Source organism: Aulostomus chinensis, chromosome 2, assembly GCF_037954235.1.
Source record: "Aulostomus chinensis isolate RoL2024-O1b breed Wild chromosome 2, RoL_Achi_v1.0, whole genome shotgun sequence".
In the NCBI taxonomy this organism is placed as follows: Eukaryota; Metazoa; Chordata; class Actinopteri; order Syngnathiformes; family Aulostomidae; genus Aulostomus; species Aulostomus chinensis.
The window spans coordinates 5,568,317-5,589,205 of record NC_141321.1 but is presented as its reverse complement, the minus strand read 5'-3'; the positions used below and the strand labels follow the sequence as shown (position 1 = coordinate 5,589,205).

Sequence of the window (20,889 nt, the reverse complement as noted above, 5' to 3'; positions counted from 1 at the left end):
TAGCTCCTGAGTTCACTCACTTCCGATGGAAGCATCAGTAAGCTGAAGTGTTGGTGAGGGTTATTTTCAACCTGGTATTTGTCCTGAGTTTATGGAAAATGTTGAGCTTCTGTCCCAGATAGACCGTGGACGGTGTTCTGGCTAAAACAAGCTGCAGAGCGACCAGGGGCTGGAGGACAGGTTTTTGCTTCCTGTGTTGGGCCTGTTCCTCGTCCTCATCTCAGGCCAGTCAGCGGTGGTTTCCATCGCCTCGTGAGGGCATTGGCTGTCCATTGTATGAAATGATCACCACCAGACGTTCCTGTGTGGAAACGAGCCCTAGGGACGAGGTTCTGGTCAGTTATGGCAGCTGCACCTGCAATGACATTTTATTCCAAAAAATACTGTCCGTCAGATACATGTCTGATGGACACTGATGATACGGCACAGAAAACTTGAATGGATGTTGCGTAAATACATAGAAACTAGCTTGAGAATTAAAAGTATCCCTGTCGTTCATGAATCTGAAGTGTTCGGTGGCAGGTCTCCATCGCTGCACCAGCACCTCTGCTGCCAGACCCCCCACCATGACAAAACATGAGTGGAGACTTTGAATTGGACATGAGAGTTCGTCCACCGTGAAGGCTGCTCCTCTTCTTGGCACTGAATCTTCAACGTGATGCTGATTTCTGGGGAAAACAGCTTTTTTCCCACCCGCTGGTCGAGTAAGGCAAGATAGCTTCCCCTCTCCCCTCTGTGCTGTGTCAGGGAGCTGAGACCCACCGAGACCAGATGACTGCTAGTTAGCTTAGCACAATGAATTGTAGTCAGTGGGAAGTGTTAGCGTTCATCTATCTAAAGCTCCTCCCTCTCTCGCTGGGTATTTCCATTGTTGCCGCTACAACCAGCAGGTTTTCCTTGCCTCTCTTCAGAAAGTGACCTTGAAATGCTGGTGTGGATGCTTTAAAAAAAAAGGGGGGGGGGCGGGGAATTTGGCAACATCAGGTGAAGGTGATCTGGATCTTAACCAAACCCACTAATACAATTTCAAAGGGATGTTGTGTTGCAAACAGCAGCGGTGTGCAACCTTTTCCACGATGCTGCCTGTGCCCCGGCTTCGGGATCATTGCTGGAAGTGTGTGTGTAATCGTCATGACATGCAGGTAACTTCAGGAGGGATGATCGCAGTGGGTCTGATGTGGTCACACGTCCTCTAAAAGTCCAGTTTTAGTCAGACAAGCCCATAATTACATTTTTTTCCAATGTGGTGTCTCTTCTGAGTCGAATGGGTTCCTCTGACTACACGATTGGCCTCCCCAGTACACCTGCCGCAAAACTATAATTAAAAACGACAATTTAAAAACTATAATTTAGGGTTCCGTGTTACTGGTGAGGGTATTAACGGGAAATGTGTCGGACAATTACCACCTTAACTTCGCGTGTGCTTGCGTCCACCTGCTTGGACAATGTCCTCGTTTTGTTCCTCAGGTGGAAGGCAGAGGCTCCATCTTCTGAAGGAGGAGGGTGGAGATTCAAAGAGTAGACAACAACAAGCGCCTGATACGCTGCAACAACACGAGGCTCTCGACTTGTTTTTAATTTATGATAACACAATAATAAACACAAAATAAACACACACACACACACAAACAAATGTCATGGTGAATATCAGGGACTCGAACGAAGGCAAACCGAGAGAAACACTCCCCCCTGCTGTTCCGTTGTGGAACGACATGGTCTAATATCTTACTACCCGTCTTTGTGCTTATTTGGATGCTCCTCTGGCGAACCCCGGGGGCCGATTATCCTCACCCGGCACTGCTTTCGGGTTCTTCGGTGCACCTCCAACATGGGGCGGCTGTAGCAGCAGCAGCACCGCGGCGGCAGCAGCTCACTGCGTGGCGGTTTCCGGTGTCCGTCCGTCTGCAAGAGGATGGCGTCTCGTTCCAACCGCATCCCCTCTACCACCGGTCCTCGGACTCCCAAATACAGCAAAGGTTGTCGGCTCCAGACTGAAGACGGCGCGGAGAAGCAGTGATAAGCTGCGGGGGTAGGTAATGGTGGGCTGTTGTTTGTCGAATGTAGCCCCTGCAGACGCGAGCGGCTCCCCTGCAGCTCGGCGGAGGCCTAGTTTGAATTGGAGACCGTTTTCGGTGGAAGCTCATATTAAACGTAGACCCCCGAACGTTATTGTGGCCTTTCATAAAGCGGCATTTCAGTCGGTGCACCGGGACGTCGCTCCGGTCATTTCCACCGTGTCGGGGTGAAGCTAAAAACAGCGTGGAGTTCATTTCGAGGCCGATGCAGCGAATATTGTCTTTATTCAGAGCCTGAGACCTCGATGATCGCGCAGGAAGTCGGGTTGCTCAGAGGTGCTAGCTGGAGCTAGCGGTTAGCAGCTAGCATGTAGCTCTGGCGAGCTAATGTCTGTTAGCCACACTGCAACAGAATTCACTTCATTTTGTACTCCGTTGATATTCCGGTTGGTCTCCAGCCCGGTGAGCAGGAGAGAGACGGACAGGAGTGTGGCACGAAGCTGGCCTCAACAGGCTCAGCAAACGAAAGGAAGACCAACAAAATGCCCGATATTTGTTGCAGGAAATAGACTTAGCCCCGTTTTGGTCTTGGTGAAGCTTTCATTTTCAGTGTTGTGTTGCTTTTTAGAGAAATGCTTCAAGATGTCAACACAGTAGTTGTCTCATTTCCGACAGGTGTAACACCGGAACCTAACGAGTGTTTAATGGCCGAATGTTGAGTTCCATGCTAGCTAAGCTAGCTGGGATGTTCAGGTTCATCCTCGCAGCAAACCAGGCTACAAGTGTCAACAGTCCTTCAGAGCAGAATGCTCACGCTGCTGACTGCTCTCTCCTGACCTCCACCATGTGTTGGACAGATATTCATGCACACCGGCTCAAATCATGGTGGTAGCCTGTAGTTCATCAGCCTGCTTATTCATCAACTGCATAGCAGGGTTCCAGATGTCTATGGAACCAAACTGGTTTACAAATTCATTGCTTGTCTTTTGTTTTCCTCCAGGTTTCCACAGGTGTATTTAGGACCTGTGCAAGTGCTGATTGAGCACGCGGCCTCTCTGTGTCTAGGGCCCCCTCTCAACCACATCCAACCTCAGTGTGACACTGAAAAGCCCCTCACCTCCCAAGCTCTGACTCCTTACATGCAAAGAGAAAAGATGACGGAGGCGTGGCAGCAGCAGCAGCATGCAGTGGCTCCACCTTCTGTAGTGCACACGCTCCCCCAGGGCACTGACAACACTCTGGGCTGCACGGTGTATGGAGTTGTCCTGCAGCCAGACTCCTCCTTGCAGCAGCCCCAGCATGGCCAGCAGCACTCTGTTCAAGCCCAGCAGCCCTCCCTGCAAGTAGGGGGTGAGAGGGGGCACAAGTGTGGAGCCTGTGGCCACGACATTTCTCACCTGGCCAACCCTCACGAGCACCAGTGCATGGTAACCCAAGATCGATCCTTCCAGTGCACTCAGTGTATGAAGATCTTCAGCCAGGCAACGGACCTCCTGGAGCATCAGTGTGTGCAGGTGGAGCAGAAGCCTTTTGTGTGCGGTGTGTGTAAGATGGGCTTCTCGCTACTCACCTCCTTGGCGCAGCATCACAACTCGCACGGCAATGGCAACAACCCGATGAAGTGCTCCATCTGTGAGAAAACGTACCGGCCCGGATCTGGAAACGTCACCCCGACCTCCTCAGCTGCCAACCCTCAGCAGCCCTCCACCGGGGAGACGTCCGGTGGCGGCGCAGCGATCAGTGCCTCGTCTCCTCCTACTTTTGAGGCCTCAGCACCAGATAGGCCATACAAGTGCTCCGTGTGCCATAAGTCATTCCGACATTTGTCAGAGCTGACCCGCCATGAAAGAGTGCACACAGGTGAAAAGCCATACAAATGTGACACGTGTGATAAAAGCTTCAGCCAGTCTTCACATTTGGCGCACCACCAGCGCACGCACAGCTCTGAGCGACCGTATAAGTGTGCTGTGTGCGAAAAGAGCTTTAAGCACCGCTCTCACCTTGTGCGGCACATGTACGCTCATTCAGGCGAGCACCTCTTCAAGTGCAATTTGTGTGAAATGCACTTTAAGGAGTCGTCCGAGCTCCTGCACCATCAATGCCAGCCTGAAGGAGAGAGGCCCTTTCGCTGCGGTTCATGCGGGAAGAGTTTCAAGCGCCCGTCTGACCTGCGGCAGCACGAACGCACCCACTCAGAAGAGCGCCCGTTCCAGTGCGAGGAGTGCCAGATGAGCTTCAAGCAGCAGTACGCTCTCGTACGCCATCGCCGCACTCACAAAAATCCAGCCGATCGCCCTTTCAAGTGTAACCTCTGCGATAAAGGGTTTCTTCAGCCCTCCCACCTGCTCTACCACCAGCAGGTGCACGGCATGGAAAGTCTGTTTAAGTGTGCGTCTTGCCAGAAGTCTTTTAGCCAATCGGGAGAACTGCTACGGCACAAATGTGGCGGTGAAGTAGAGAAGCCCTACAAGTGTGATGTGTGCGGCAAAGGTTACAAAAAGAATTCAACGCTTCAACGCCACCAGAACACTCACTGCACAGAGAAGCCCTTGAAATGCTCTCTGTGTGACAAGCGCTTCGTGTCATCCTCCGAGTTCGTCCAGCATCGCTGCGACCCGACTCGGGAGAAACCGCTGAAATGTCCCGACTGTGAAAAACGCTTCAGGTACTCATCCGAGCTGCAGCGCCACCGCCGCGTTCACACTGGCGAAAAACCTTTCAAGTGCGCCAGCTGTGACAAGAGCTTCAAGCAACGCGAGCACCTGGCCAAGCATCAGAGCGTGCATTCGCGGGAGACGCAGTTTAAGTGTGTGTGGTGCGGAGAGCGTTTTGTCGACCTCACAGCCTTGCAGGAGCACACGGTGCAGCACACTGCTGAAGGGGAGAGTTTCCCTGAAGCTCCCTGCATCCCATGAGCTGTGCTGCTCGACTGTCTGGGACAGCAGTTGAAACATTAGCCCTCAAAGCAACATGTGCCAGCCCCCGCTCACTCTCCCATCCGTAGGTTCGAACCTTCACCTCTTTATTCTGTTGAACGATTTTAGTGTCGGTTAGACTCAGACATCCTCATCCCTCTGAGTAGAAGGCAGAACTGCATACGCTGACAGGAGGATCCGGATCCCTGCGTCGTGAAGACGTTGTGGTAAAGACTGGAAGAATGGAGACAAGCTGGTGATGTGAAACGTGGGACGTCTTGATTTTTGTTCAGAGAGTGTGGGACCTTATTCTGTGGTTGCATGTGATTGTCTTTTGTACCTGTTGACTGTTGTTGAGGAAGACGGTGAGACCTTGTGGGATACGTGTGCTCATGTGTAAGCTCCTCGAAAATCCATGTGCCTTTTTCTTTTCTTTTTTTTAACCCATCACTCAATATGTGTTGTCATAATTTGCTATCCAGCGTAGCCACCGAGACCCTCCCATCCGTACTCAGCGGCCGACCTGCGCAGCAGGGCCTTTTCACATTCTAGACTTTAGGTAGTTTCATCTGTTTGTGCATGAATATTTATCACTTTAATATCACTGTTGTATTATAGGTTTGGTTTATTTAGGAAAACATTCGAAGAAGAAGAGGAAAAAAAAGAAAACAAGTGGAGTTGTGAAAAACTGTATATGTCCTATGAAATCTGTGTTGTTGCATCTTTGGATTAAAACAAACGACATCTAGGTCACGAAGCCGTACCGACGGTGTCCTACGAACACTTGACATGTGCAGTAGAACATGCACAGTGTACTATTTATGACTACTGATCCATGGCATAGTCTACTCTGTTCTATTATAGATGGTGTGTATGCGCTCATGTAAACATTGACAACTGTATAGTGCTTATGTTACCTGCTTTTGTATTCACTATGAATGAGCTTGCTGTACTTTGCAAGCACTTTAGTTGCATTGGGAGTTGGATGATCACCAATTTTAACCGGATAAACTATATTTCTCACTTGCCACGTTAGAAAATTACTGTGCAGTAGATCTATAAAATAAGTTTTTTTGTTCTTCTTTTAAAGAACTGGCCTTGTTAAGATGGTCACAGGCTTCTCGCCGCCTACTCAACATTAACCACATTATTACCAATAGCCTCAAAGTTGCAACTTACGTGTTGTTTTATGAGGACAAAGTTTAAAAATGTGTGTAATTTAGTTTACCTGTGTGGATTTCTATATTCTGTACAATCTTTGCAGTATATTTAAAGGAAGGATTTTGGAGTTTAAAAACGGACAAAGGGAATTGCAGTGGGCAGCTAGTGGGGTGGCGTGGACGGAGGCCGTGGACGGAGGCCGTGGTGGCGCCTCGAACGGCGTCCCGGCGAGTCTGCTGCAAACTCCAAAGGGATGAAGAAGCATAACAAAGTGTTGGATTTACACACAAATGGATATCAATATAGACTCCTGTTCATACTGTATACAGACAAGTAAAATAAACCACCCTGAGGAAGCTGAGCGTCTGCATTGCTTTGTAGGAGCGCGCCAGAGTGTCGGTGGGGGGCTGAAGGCCTCCCATCCCTGCGGAGGTGAAGAAGGTGCACTGGGCCAACTGGTCACAGCTGCAGGTACAGATGAATTCATAGAAGCAACTGGGAACGTCGTGGCATGTTTTTGTTTGTCCAGCAGTGATGGAGAGTTAATTCAGAAGCACCTTAGCGTGCATGTGGTTCACCTGAAACTGAGAACCATCTGTTGGTTCATTTGGCTTCATGTTGGTGTGAGCTGACGCCGACCACGCAGCCTGGCAGCAAGTCCAGTCAAATAGTCTGGGCTGCACTTTGACATGGATTTGGGTTCCTTTTTCCTTTCAGAGAACGTCGCACATCATAGAAGTTGTGTTTGAGGTCCTGGGAAGTCGTGGGCACGTGTTGTGTCTTGATGCAAACCACCAGCCTGACTTCATCTCTGTTGTGATGCTCGAGGGGAGGTCACGTCCATCCTGGTGTCTCAAACCACGCGTGTCAGTGAGAGCGGGGTGGAGGACTCCAGCAGGGTTCGCCACAGTGCCTGATCACGTGATGGCTGGGCAAATGAATGCGGTTGCAACCAACATTAGTTTTCCTGGTCAAATGATCCCCAACAACAGCAAACATGAAGAAGCTCCATCCCAGTTTGTGTCCGAGCGACAGTGGCAACTCTTTATGACGGGAAAGAATTCTTACCAAAAGAATATTTTGCTGTTATTCTTTTTGTTTTCAAAGCAAGAAGTTATGATCATGTGGTTTAGTATAACACTGGTTTTGTCGAGGATTATAATCTTTAACTCATTATTCCAAATATAATACGGATTTTTTTTTACCTTAAGGACCTGAGATAAGTTCATATAATTCAATTGAATCCTAATTTCGTTTAATAGTTTTTATTGTTGGGTTTGTGCGTGTGTTTTCATACATGTATATTAAATGATGTACATGTACTACAGTTGGTGGTGCAATCAGGACCGTGAAATAACTGAATCATGTCAATGGGGTCGCATCCGTGCGTCACAAACGAGTCACAAGATTTGTGTCTCTGCTCGTCTTGGGTCGCCGTGCTGGTTTTTCTTAAAAGAGTAAAATGAAGAACGAGAAGACTAAACAAGGTTAAAGTGACAGGCAGACACAGGCCCGCCGGGTTTTACGGTCTTTGTCGAAGCGAACTGCATCTCTGACATTTCAGTTAATTTGTTGACACGGATTTTCGGGTCACCAAGCCGACTGGTTTACTTCCGGTTGATGTTTACTGAAAGGGGGAAGACCATCCCTGCTAGAGGTACCACCACCACCACCACCACCACCCGCCCGACAACATTATTAAATCACTAATATTGAGGGGTTTAGCCTCTTTATCGGTGCCTGCAGTCCCGGTGGCTCCACGCCGCTGCATGGAGAGGACAGCGCCGCTGCTGCGTGCGAGCTAACGCTAACGTAGATGTCGGGCGGACGCTACCTTTCTACGACGAGGTTAGCCGGCTAACTTTAGCTCCGTTATTGATTTCACATTTCAGTTACACGTATAAAGTGTCTACTGCCTCAGCACATTGGAAGCCCACCTACTATGAATTTATTATGAAATTTACAATCTATAGGTCTGTTTGTCGAGGTTAGATGACTTAATGTCTCGGGGAGGAAGCTAGGTCACCGCAACTTGTTAGCTCAGTGTGTGGATGATCGTGACAGATGCTAGCAACGCTCCTGAACGGCTCCCAAACCCAAAGATACCAAGAAGAAGACGCGAACCCGCTCCCCCGTGGAGTAGAACTGGAGGTGTTCGTCGGCGGACGGGCCCCCAGGGAGCCAGGGCTCATCTTTTTTGGACCCCGACCTAATTGTCTTTGGGCTGTAGAAACTGGTTCGGACAGTGGATGTGCCTGCTTGGTTGGGCTCCGTCAGGGTCCCTGCCTGCCTCCCGGGGTCCGAGGTACTCTGTGTTAAACCCACCAGCCGGGGGGAGAAAACACTTGGAACCCTTTAGGGGTTTTCCTTGAACTGCTGGAGTATTTCCTCGCACTTAGCAAGAAGGTCCTCAGTGTCCTGTCTCTAAAAATTTAAATAATGTTTGGAAAATTAGAGCGAGTTTCTGGAGAGGTGGTTAAGAACAGAGGCAATCCCGACTGAATAGATTTGACCATGAGTCCTCCACAAACCTGTCATTGCTTATCATTTCTGTGAGAGTTTGCTTGTGAATTTTTCAAGGGAACAACGTTTCCATCCGTTTATCCTTCTTTGCTATCCTCTCTCTTGTCCATTAGGACTGCACAATTAATCTAAATTGCAGTTAAGTCAACTGAAATTTTCAAACCCCTGGCCAGACACAGCATTTGTTCACGGTTAATTGTATGTCAACCATTTATAGTGAAATATTGTGGTGATGCAGAGATGGCCTGCCTTCACAACTTATACCTCAGGCTTGAGGAAGCACCTGCCTGACACTGATCCACGCCACAATCACACCACAATCATTTTAGGAGGCCCGTCTATGAAAATGAGAAGAAGCATGTTTCTATTGCACTCTCAGTTGAAATAACCACAGTTAGATATTCTTCAAAGTTGTACCGTCCTGTTGTCCCTGTTGAAAAAGCCCACTAATGTTGTTTTCAGATGATGTGAGGTAGCAGAATCAGGATAAATCAACCTCTCTGCTGAAAGAGAACATTTAACTAAGGCAGAAACTTTAAAGTTTGAACCTGGGGTGGTTTATGTTTCATAGTTCTGGGTTCAGACTGTCTCTACAGGTGTGGTCAAGGGTGTTGTGAGAGCTGGACTGGTAGGGTCTGGATGCAGAAACTGTGGTGGAACGAAAAGGGAAGCAAATGGGACAAATAGCTCTCGTGTGCGTTGAACTGAGTTATCAAGGGTCCGGGGCCTGGGTCCCGAAGCAAGTCCTGCATATCCAGGATGTCTTCAAGTGAGCTGGCTTGATAAAACCATCCAGCCAGATGAGCAGTGTCATGGAGATGGTATGAACTCACTGGAGTAGTTGGTGCTGACCAGGAGCAGACATGGAGAGGCACTGAGGAGAGGAACTGAGCACAGTCTTTGAAAGATAGGAGGACTCTTCAAGGGTTGCTGTGTGAGGTAATCTGTGTCGCTGTATCAAGGCGTGAGTCGTCTGACAGTACTTCCAACTGTCCGTGAAGGGAGTAGGCCTCTGACAATCTATCTTAAAACAACTCTCCAGCTGGAGGCTTTAAAGGAAGTGTTTGGAGAAAATGACAAAATGTCAAAACGACATTCAAACCTGTGAATGCGCGGAGCTGCAAATCTTCAGTAAGTTCAGCGAGTTTGAAGAGCTTTAATCAGCCTCTGTATGAGGCTTAAATCCCTGTACAAAGGCGTATAGAGCCAGGAAATCACTTTAGGATTAATTGAAGCCAACAGGAAAACAAAAACAAATCCAGGAAGACGGGTGGGGAAGCGCTCGAAGGGGCATCTGTGACCTCACCGAGGTCCATGGGATCTTCAGGAACGATGACGCAGTTTCCAAGAAAATTGATTGGTCCGTAGGGAGAGTCTCTTCAGATTGTGATCTCTCATCCTGCTTTGTTGCTTGTTCGATCTAAATTACCGTGGGGTGACATATCCTAAAGATGTCTGGATCCCCTTTGTGATCCTAAAAGTCCCAAGTTGAACCTGGATTTACCTGACTAAACCACTCTTCCTGCTCCATGATACGACTTCCATGGGAGGAATCACTTTTATTGTTTTCATAATTGAGATTAACGTCTGTAACCACTACTTTCCATCACAGGCATCTCTAGCCTAACTGAGTGGAAGTGAGATGGGGCTATGAGCTTGATGTGGTGTCGTGTGCAGTTGTTTTGTGCAATGGGGAGAAAAGACTGTGAGTATAAGATTGCAGTAGGGATGTGGTGTTATTTTAGGCATACCCTGAAGTTGGCCTCACCATTGGTTCCTTCGGCCACAAGCAGATGAGATTTTGACGTAGAATTTTGGATTATTATAGAAAATCGCTCGGTGGCAAAGAGAAGTTGATGAAAATCAGTGTTGCTCTGCAAGATTCCCTTGATGAATGGCGGTGGACGCATGACTTCCACATCGCTACAAGCAGCTTTGCCTTTCTTGCTCTCCACATGATGAAGTTTAATGTCCATGACAACCACTGTTGGGTTGTCTAGCCACTTGTTAGCAGCTTCCACAAACCCTTCGTAAATGAGGAGTGTTGTGTTTACTGATGGATTTTACTCTGTAGAATGAAATGTGTGTATAAAATATTTAAGTTTGTTAAATTGATTATAAATAGCCTTTATTAGTTGGAGGTGAAAGAACTCTGTAATGAAGTCAGTCATGGAGGTTGGCCTCAGGAAAAGTAGTTTGACTGAGGCAGAATTCGACCACTCTGACACAAACCTGTCGCTGTAGTACTCACTCTCTGGGGGGGGGGCTAAGTGACAGGTAGTCAGATTGGATTGTGATTGGATGTCAGTCCCAATGACAGCCAACCAGGTCATGGCTCAGTGGTCGAATTGTGTGGATCACGCCTGAGAACAAAGTCAGAATTCTTATGGTGTGGATGATAACGTTGATGCTCTCTAACATCATCTGGGTCTCTTGGAACCAACAGGTCAGTCAGTGAGGTCAAAGTCAGAACCTGGAGACCAAAGTCAGACATTGGGTAGAGATTTTTAAATGCTCCACAGCCCATGGCCTTGTGTGGACTGCAGGTCCCCTTTCATCTGAGGGGTTGTTAACACTTGCAGTCAGCGCAACTGGCACCACCCGTGACAGTGATGGGGTTGGAGAAGACAAGATGGAGCTTTTTTGTTTGTTTCTTTGTTGTCAAGTATCAGTTCAGGAAGCGTTACCTTCTCTGACTTGTTCTGTATATCCTGTTATATCCTCTCCTCCTTCAGTGTCTCTTCTGCCTTGTCTCCCTGCAGCTGGCGGGTCTTCATCCCATCCTGCCTAACATCCTGCTCAGGGGCATCACACAATCCGTCATCGTAGCTCTTTCTGTCTGCACAACAGCTGCGTCAGATCATCCTGACACCTCTCGCCAGAGAGCACAAGTAGCCAAAGCCAATGCTAAGCACAGCCCTGCAGTCTTAGAGACACATATTCTGGAGAGTCAGTGTGCTGCCTTCCAGTACCAGGCCAACAAGTATTCAGCGGAAGGTGAAGGTCCTCGAAACGGAGCCGCGAAGCGAGCGATGCCCGGATCCACGCCGGCCAGCAGCAAGGCTCGGGTGTACACCGATGTCAACACACAGAAGAACAGAGAGTACTGGGACTACGATGCACATGTGCCAAACTGGAGGTACAGCTGAGCGCTAAACCACAACCACTACACGTGAATGACAGGGGAGTAAACCTGAGTAGTGTCAGATGTGTATGAACACTAGAGCTCGTTGAGAAGTGTGCTTGTTATTTGTACTGATGAACCCTAACCCTCCAACCAAAAAGTCAGCAGTTACATTTCCTAAATAATCACTCAGGCAAAAGAAGGTGAGCATGAACCGGTCCCTGTCTTCAACACACAGTGTAACTTTGGATTATGGGTTGCAGTTTGCGTATTAGATGTTTTACATCAATATCCCGTGTTTGCCATCGCCGAATGTCTCCACTCTCTCTCCAGCAATCAAGACAACTATCAGTTGGTGCGTAAATTGGGAAGAGGGAAGTACAGTGAAGTATTTGAGGCCATAAATGTCACCAACAATGAGAAGGTGGTGGTGAAAATCCTCAAGGTGAGCCATGTTTGTGCCTGTCCTCCCTCCTTTGACAGAGGTCTTCCCCATCATGCTGTGTCCCACCACCCCCAGGTGGGACTCACAGATAGTCATTGATCCTCAGGACAGGTTTGTTCCCTGCATTGATTGTTAACCCTGACTGAACTGGGATTTTGCTCAGATTAGATTTCTTCAAATAAATAAGCAGTTCTGTTTTATTTTTGGGGACCAAACTTCCAGGACTTTTGGGGTTTAAAAAAGACAAAAACAGTAGGATGGATGGATGGATGGATGGAACTTTTCTTTTCCAAAATGGCATCAGTGGTGCACAGCTCACTCTACTGGGCAAATGATGCAAGGACATCATTTCTTAATGTCTCCAAGCCATTTTGCCAGCACTAAAGAAGTGTTGTTCACGTCAGCTGATATCATGAATCATCGCCAGTATTGGCCGACATGTTAATTGGCGAGTTGCCGTTTTGTCTGAGAAAAGCTATTTTTTAGCGTGACCTCTGTCTCTCTCTGATTCAGCCATCGAGGAGAAAACACACTTCTCATATTCTTGAATGCTTGGAAACGAGCACCAGAATTTGGCAACTGCTCCTCTTCTTACTCATGTTTTGCTCTTTTTCACCAAATCAATGGAATTCGTCAGATCATTAGAAAGGGCAACTAAAAACCCTTAATTCTAACCACTGTATCTCCTTGTCAGTAAAGCACAGAGTCAAACGGACACTTCTGCCAGACACCTGAGAATGTTACCTTACCTAAGAGACCAAGCACACCTCTGAGTCCTGAGCTATGTGCCAGTTGTGCTGCTTTGAATGTTGGCATGGCGTTTTTTAACAAAATCACTGAAAAAGGCAGTGCTGCTTCAGGGGTGAAGTAAGCGTTAGTTTCGAAAAGTCACACAAAGTTGTAGCAAACAGACAGTTGATGCACGTGTTCTCTCTTGCAGCCTGTCAAGAAAAAGAAGATCAAACGGGAAATCAAGATTCTTGAAAACCTTCGTGGGGGAACCAACATCATCCGGCTGGTGGACACCGTCAAAGACCCTGTGGTGAGTTTGATGCCTGCCAACATTTTGCTGCATGTTGGCTTGCCAGCAGCTGTAATCCAGTCATGCTTGTAACTGTGTGTGTGTGTGTGTGTGTGTGTGTGTGTGTGTTCTTGTACTTGCTACATTGTGAGGACTAGAATACGTATTTAACCAACAGAGTGAGGACATTTTATCCGGTCCTCACTTCTTCAAAGGGCCTTTTGAAGGTCAAGACTTGGTTTTAGGGTTAAGGTTAGAATCAGGTTCAGGTTAGGTTTAAGGGTCAAGGTTAGGGTCAGGCAGTCAGCTAAGATGGTTAGGGGGAGGGGCTAGGGAATGTATTAAGTCAATGAAAGTCCTCATAAATTTACAAGTACAAGGGTGTGTGTGTGTGTGTGTGTGTGTGTGTCCATGCAGAGACGAAGGTCTCCACCTACCTGCTGTTCTCCTCAGTTAAGCCTTGTGTTGTCCTCTCTTTGCAGTCCAGAACGCCAGCGCTTGTCTTTGAGTGCATCAATAACACAGATTTTAAGGTACTTAAGTTTGGCAGCGTCATACATGCAGAACTACCATCCATGCAAAAGCACTGATATCCACTATCAATAACATGCTTAACCCTCCAATTCTTCCTGCACATGTATTCAGGCCTGCTGACATGCTGTCTGTGTCAAACCTTTACACGTGTGTCCTCCTTCTTCCGCAGGAACTTTATCAGAAGCTGACAGACTACGATATCCGTTTTTACATGTATGAGCTTCTTAAGGTAACCACACTGACCTCAATATTTCTCCTCCTTTCAAAATAAGAACCTTGTTGTGACTGCTGGGAAGGTGCTGCGAGTACAAAAGAACAGCACAAACTGTAATTACGAAGTTATGAGACATGTGGTCAATGTCTTTTTTTCTTGTGTAGTGATGTCTTAAACTGTAAACTCGGTGACAGGTTGAAGTTCAGGCCAAAGTCGGAGAACCACCTCTGAAAGTCTCCAGTAGGGTTTGTTAGATCCACAGCAGCACCTGCCTGGTCTTGATTAGGAGTTGTGTTTCTGAAGCAGGCAGAGGCTTCGTATTAATCATGACGGCGTCTGTGGAGGGTCAGAGATTGTGTCTGTGTCTTTCTGAAGGCTCTGGACTACTGTCACAGTATGGGCATCATGCACAGGGACGTGAAGCCTCACAATGTGATGATCGACCACCAGCTGAGAAAGGTACCACTCACTCTGCAGTTAACTCACTGATTTACGTGTAGTGCAGGGTTTCCCCTAGAAAAACTTTTAGGCCCAGTGGCAAGTTTTGGGGGGGGGTGTGTGTGTTGTGGATATTTTCAAATCTGATGATGTAATGATGTGCTGTTACAAGACATTTGTTCAACATACTTAAAGGGGAACAAAGTTTCCCAGTTTGTGGATTGGCTGATGGTGTGTGAGGCCGTGGTGGGGATGAGCTGATGTGTCAGCAGACGTCTGGTATTCATGAAGCTTGTTGGTAACTAAAAGCTGCTTGTCCTTGTTCGGTCCTGATCATTGGAACACCGAGTAACTGTCCCAGGACCTGAGGGGCCATGGACTCCTCAGTGGAAGCCACTCAGATGCCTTTAGACCCAAGACAATTGAGTGCTTTACAGACAAGTAACTGCTTGTTAAGCTCCATCCCCTGACACACATGGAAAAGAAAAGAGAAATAAAGGCTCTCTTAAAACTAAGGTTCTGAACTTTCTGTGAGCAGCGTAAAGACCACACCTGAATCGAATAAACTGGACTGTCACTGCTGAGCTTGGAATCCAAGTGTAGAGCGAAGACGAAATCAAGGGGGGAACGAACCCGACACAGACCAGCAGTGCCCATCCAGAATAACGACTGGTTGCATGTCACTCTGTGGTACCAGCCAGTAACGTGTCCTGTCTGTAGCTACGTCTTATAGATTGGGGTTTGGCAGAATTCTACCATCCCGCTCAGGAATACAACGTCAGGGTGGCCTCTCGCTATTTCAAGGGCCCTGAGCTGCTAGTGGACTATCAGGTACATCCTTCCAGGTCTCCATTCCACACCTCATGTTACAGGGGGGGTGTCATCAGTATATGTGTTGTAAGTTTGTTTGTTCATTTTTCTTCTCCCAGATGTATGACTATAGTTTGGACATGTGGAGTCTGGGCTGTATGTTGGCCAGCATGATCTTTTTGAAGGAACCATTCTTCCATGGCCAAGACAACTATGACCAGGTAAACCTCTAGATAAGGGTGACCAGCAGCCAAAGGTGGGGTCTGTCCGCCCAGGACGACTTTGAATGTGACGTGAAGTTAGCATCAGAAGTAGATGATTACTTTCATTAAAGGTACCGTGTGGAACATTACATCATGAGCTCCAGCGTGGTCCTCTGTATCTGTGGTGTGATATGTGCTCTGCTGATGGAGCATGCTCAGTGAGCACCCCCAGCAGCATCAGGAGTCCGATGCAGAGAGGCTTAGCTGGCGGAGCTGAGTTTCATGATGAAGTCACTCGGTGAGGGCTTGAGTGGTTGAGGTCTTCATCTGTATGAAAACACGATGCTCCAAAGCCCTGGCAGGGGTCGTTGCTACGGTTACTCTCAGGATCACAAACCACTTTGATAAATGGGCAAAAATCATAGTGAATGGTGCTTTGCTGGCAGAAGTCACTTCACAACGTCATCTCCTTCACACACACACAGACACACACACACACAGGCCACCGACCTGCTCACCAGGAGCAATCAAGGGTTCTTCCTCAAGGACACGTCAGATTGATTTCTATCACTAATGTACTTGAAGTGGGTATCTGTGTTGTCTAGGAAAATTTAAGTACTGAACCTGGTCTCTGTTGGTCAGATTTCCATTTTGAAAGACCTGATCAGGTTCAGGCATGAAACCTTGATTGGAACAACATGACTTAGAAGTAAAAGGGTCCTTAGTTTGGTCAAAACTGAAGACATCCTGCATGTTGAATCGTCTCTTTGCCAGTTGTAATGCTTTTTTCTTGTTCTTCAGCTGGTTCGCATCGCCAAGGTTCTTGGCACCGATGAGCTCTTTGGCTACCTGCACAAGTATCACATAGAACTGGACACACGCTTCAAAGACCTGCTGGGACAGTGAGTATCAGCAGACGACAGTGCTTAATTTGTAAATCACAAGGTACCGGAACGTAGAAGTACATTTGACGGCTCAGGGGTGAGAGAGGGGCTCAGGTCCCGGAACGTAGACAGAAAACAACATACAAATGCCCACTTGCCATGATGTGGGACTTACAAGCCTCCATTTCAAATCATATCCATGGTATCAACGTTATGACGACAATTCACAGTTATTAGCCTCCTCTGCACTGCACAGGTGAGTGCCCACATCACCACAGGTGGACTCAGAGTCTACAGTCAGCAGTTTGTTTCTCAACAGGTCCAACTTGTAAAACAAACAAAAAAGAGCTCACAACAAATCACACAAATCTTCCATTATTATCATTTCGGTATTTAAAGATTGGCACGGCGGCCTATTAGTAGACGGTCTGCTCACCATTTAGTTGTCCAAGACACCCCACATCACGTTAGACCAGGCTTGACTAGCTGGAGGTGAACCAGGCTAGCTGTGGCAGCGCTAGCCTCCTGCCCCGGCTTGGCTAGCTGGAGGTGAACCAGGCTAGCTGGAGCTGAACCAGGATAGCTTGAGGTGAACCAGGCTAGCTGGAGGTGAACCAGGATAGCTTGAGGTGAACCAGGCTAGCTGGAGGTGAACCAGGCTAGCTGGAAGTGAACCTGGCTAGCTGGAGGTGAACCTGGCTAGCTGGAGGTGAACCAGGCTAGCTGTGGCGGCGCTAGCCTCCTGCCCCTGCTTGGCTAGCTGGAGGTGAACCAGGCAAGCTGGAGCTGAACCAGGATAGCTTGAGGTGAACCTGGCTAGCTGGAGGTGAACCAGGCTAGCTGGAGGTGAACCTGGCTAGCTGGAGGTGAACCTGGCTAGCTGGAGGTGAACCAGGCTAGCTGGAGGTGAACCAGGCTAGCTTGAGGTGAACCAGGCTAGCTGGAGGTGAACCTGGCTAGCTGGAGGTGAACCTGGCTAGCTGGAGGTGAACCTGGCTAGCTGGAGGTGAACCAGGCTAGCTGTGGCGGCGCTAGCCTCCTGCCCCGGCTTGGCTAGCTGGAGGTGAACCAGGCTAGCTGGAGCTGAACCAGGATAGCTTGAGGTGAACCTGGCTAGCTGGAGGTGAACCAGGCTAGCTGGAGGTGAACCTGGCTAGCTGGAGGTGAACCTGGCTAGCTGGAGGTGAACCTGGCTCGCTGTGGCGGCGCTAGCCTCCTGCCCCGGCTTGGCTAGCTGGAGGTGCACCAGGCTAGCTGGAGCTGAACCAGGATAGCTGGAGGTGAACCTGGCTAGCTGGAGGTGAACCTGGCTAGCTGGAGGTGAACCAGGCTAGCTGGAGGTGAACCTGGCTAGCTGGAGGTGAACCAGGCTCGCTGTGGCGGCGCTAGCCTCCTGCTGCAGCCGATTTTGATCGTCAACATGACCGCTGCAGCTGCCCTCGTCGCTGCTTGTGGAGACTTTTCTGCCTCGTTTTAAGCGTCATGCGACTCTTCCCTCTTTTTGAAAAAACAGCAAATTTAACTGTCTTTTCAACAAGTCGGCGTTGAAACAGGAACTGTTTATTTCCTCTCTGCTTGCTCCTCAAAGGCGGCGAATTTCGAAAGGTTATTTGTTTGTCAGAGGCGTGGTTTGTTGGCGTCAGTGCATCAACAGATCTCCGACTCTTTCAAATGACGTTGAATCTTAATAAACAACATGAAATTCTAAGGATTTGGTCTGTACATTTATCTTTGCATTATTGTTGTATTTTAAACATTTTTAAAACGTTTTCATATTTTCTTTTAATACAAGAGGTACCGGAACTGTCCAAATAAGTACCGGAGCACAGGGAGGCCAAAATTCAGAGGTGCTGGATCTTGTTCTGGCAGGATCCGGCTCAAATTAACCCCTGGCAAGACAAGTGACCAACACGTCCGTCCTCTGCACACTTGAGTTCTGTGTAGGATAGTTGGTCAGTAATTAAAAGGAGAGGCGGGAGACAGCCAGACGCTGCAGTCAGGCTCTGGTCCCTGGCGTGTTCCTGGCAAATGAAATCAATCTGAATGGTTGATGCGCTCGTAAATTCAGCTTGGAATCTTAAGGTCCAGCCTCGGGGGCCGGGGGGCAGCGTAGGTCAAGGACAGGGGACACAGGTGATCCACGAGTTCCTGCAGTTGAGGGGTTTCGCTTCTGTCGCTGTTGCTGTACCTTTTATTTTTTTTCCATCAACGTGCTGTCACGTTTCTACTTGACGATGCTAGGATGGGCAGCCAGTGTTTGGTGGCTGACACGCCCCCTGCAGAGCATCTGAGGGATGTTTACCAGCGTGTTCTCCTCCCTGGGATTCCTGTGCACTCAACACAGCTCTTGTGAAGGAATGTTAATGCCATAAAAGGAATGTTTCTTTTGTTCTATTCATTGTTCATCCTCTAAACAGTTCGATTGCTTCCACAAACCTCCCGGGATGTAATGAAAGTGCTGCTTGCTGTGTTCAGGCAAACACGGAAGCGTTGGGAGCAGTTCATCCAGACGGAGAACCAGCACCTGGTGAGTCCAGAGGCTCTGGACCTGCTTGACAAGCTGCTGCGCTACGACCACCAGCAGAGACTGACAGCAGCTGAGGCCATGCAGCACCCATACTTCTGTTAGTATACCCTGCATCCTGTCACATGACTGGCTGATCAGAGTATTTTAATGAAGGTTAGCTAATAAGAATTAGTCAAATAAGAATTACAGAAGCATATTAAATATTCAGCTTGGTCTCTGTGACCTTTCTGGCAAGGATAGGGAGAAGTGAGGATGTGAACCTCGAACACCCTTCAACCTTACTGAGGTCAACGAAGCCTTTCCGACACTTGACCAAGCATTATTATGATGATGCTTTTTATTATTAATGATTATTAACTATACTCTTATTGATAAGTGTTACCAAATTTGTATCTGAGAGGATTCTGGTTGGACCAGTCAGTGTGAGTCATCCCTCCTTGTCCAGCTACTTGACTGTGTGCTATTCATCCTGGATAATGTAAGATAAAAAAAACAAAACAAACACGACAAAGAAACAAGTTCTGGATTTCAAGAGAAGTTTGTGGAATTGTTGTCAATCACAATAGTGGCTGTGTGTGTCTTTGCCTGTCAGATCCTGTGGTGAAAGAACAGACAAACACCAATACAGACGGCACAAAGGCAATAAGCAGCTCCAATGCAACATGATAACAAGAGAGCAGGTAATCTACGCTCCCGTCACCCCCTCCAGAATCAGGTGATGTCCAAACGCCCAGCCAGAGCTGGTGTGTGGCTCCTGCTAGCCCTGTGCCAAACACAGTTAGCAGCCAAAACAATCAGCAGCCGACTTTGAAGTGCAGGAGGATCAGGGGTTTTGCCCAAAAGTGGCATTTTGTAAATATTACTGGGCATGGGAGAGAGAAATAAACCCCATTCAGCTCAGGAGTAGATTATAATCCCAGCACACTCTGGAAACACAGCTCTTGATTGCCTTGTCTAATCTGGATGAGGATGTGATCACTCATTTTCTACACCCTCTCCTTCTAGGAAGAATCTTCGTTACCTCAAATTGTGACTTTTTCGCGGCAGAAACCTCTGCCTCCACAACAACAGCCATACTGGAGCAAGATGTCAATTTTGCAGTATACAAACACACACGGATTCAACTTGTCCCAACAGAGCCCAGGGAATTCCCGCCGCTTTATCAGAATTCCAGATAAGTCATTATCTGAAATCAGACCTGACCCTCCTCTCTCCCTCCTGCCTCCCAACATCACCAACTACCAGTTTAAAAAGAGCAAAAGGACTGTTGTTGGATCCTCATCGAGCCGGCGTTGTGCTGCTCAGACGTTTGTCCGTCAGTACGATGCCGTGGTGACCAGAGATCCAGTTCCAGATGTTAGCACTGAGTGGCATAGAGGCTCTTTTCTGCTATGGATAGAACAAAAGCTATATTGAAAGAGAATAAACCATTTTTATTTTAAAGTGTGTTGCATTGTCATTGCTTGTCTCTCTACCTTTGGCCTGACTTGTTGCTCATTTCTACAAAAAAAGAAGAAAATGTTTAGTCTTTCTTCCGTGAGAGGTTAGGGTTCTAAGTACTAACTAGCGAAGCATCGAGAGGGTTGACACGCAGCTGAAGGGAAACTGAGTTCTCAGTAAGAGACAGGAAGGCAGAAGTCAGTCACCATGGTGATTGGCCCACAATGATAGTACTTCAATATATTTTACTTTTCTCAGAAATTAGTGTCTTAATATCACAAAGATGTCCCCCCCCCCCCCATCTTAATTTTGGGGGGTATCTGTCCATGTTTAACCCTAACCCGTCTAACCCTAACCTGTCTAACCCTAACCCGTCTAACCCTAACCCTCCCAATTGACATTAATAACCTCTACACTAACATCAACACCCACCTTGGACTACAAACACTTCGCACCATTTTCAATAGGAACCTGGAACCAATCCACCCAGACACAGAACTCCTCCAATTAATCAAACTCTGCCTGACCAACAATGACTTCCTTTTCAACAACCAATTTTATCTTCAGATCCACGGTACAGCCATGGGCCAGAGGTTTGCCCCCGCCTATGACAACCTGTACACGGGCGAGTGGGA

The 20,889-nt window shown here is 47.9% G+C and overlaps 2 protein-coding genes across 4 annotated transcripts; both read left to right on the top strand.

The window, feature by feature from the left end:
• Nucleotides 1–977: 977 nt before the first annotated feature.
• Nucleotides 978–6,440, top strand: znf319a (zinc finger protein 319a). The gene is made up of 2 exons (XM_086224071.1): nt 978–2,029; nt 3,016–6,440. Exon 2 carries the CDS (start codon nt 3,155–3,157, stop codon nt 4,928–4,930), a length of 1,776 nt encoding a protein of 591 aa, XP_086080197.1. The 5' UTR covers nt 978–2,029; nt 3,016–3,154; the 3' UTR covers nt 4,931–6,440.
• Nucleotides 6,441–7,490: 1,050 nt separating this feature from the next.
• LOC147268881 (casein kinase II subunit alpha'-like) lies at nt 7,491–20,254 on the top strand. 3 transcript variants are annotated; one of them, XM_086224050.1, is made up of 13 exons: nt 7,491–7,748; nt 11,377–11,753; nt 12,072–12,183; nt 13,124–13,225; nt 13,687–13,737; nt 13,908–13,967; nt 14,328–14,411; nt 15,111–15,221; nt 15,320–15,421; nt 16,205–16,305; nt 18,763–18,911; nt 19,407–19,494; nt 19,820–20,254. In XM_086224050.1, the coding sequence occupies exons 2-12, from the start codon at nt 11,647–11,649 to the stop codon at nt 19,478–19,480; spliced, it is 1,053 nt and encodes a 350-aa protein (XP_086080176.1). In that variant the 5' UTR covers nt 7,491–7,748; nt 11,377–11,646; the 3' UTR covers nt 19,481–19,494; nt 19,820–20,254. The 3 variants fall into 3 exon arrangements, with proteins under 3 accessions (XP_086080176.1, XP_086080166.1, XP_086080185.1); XM_086224040.1 differs by having other exon boundaries at nt 7,491–7,939; XM_086224059.1 differs by lacking the exon at nt 7,491–7,748 and adding an exon at nt 8,081–8,396.
• The last annotated feature ends 635 nt before the right edge of the window (nt 20,255–20,889 follow it).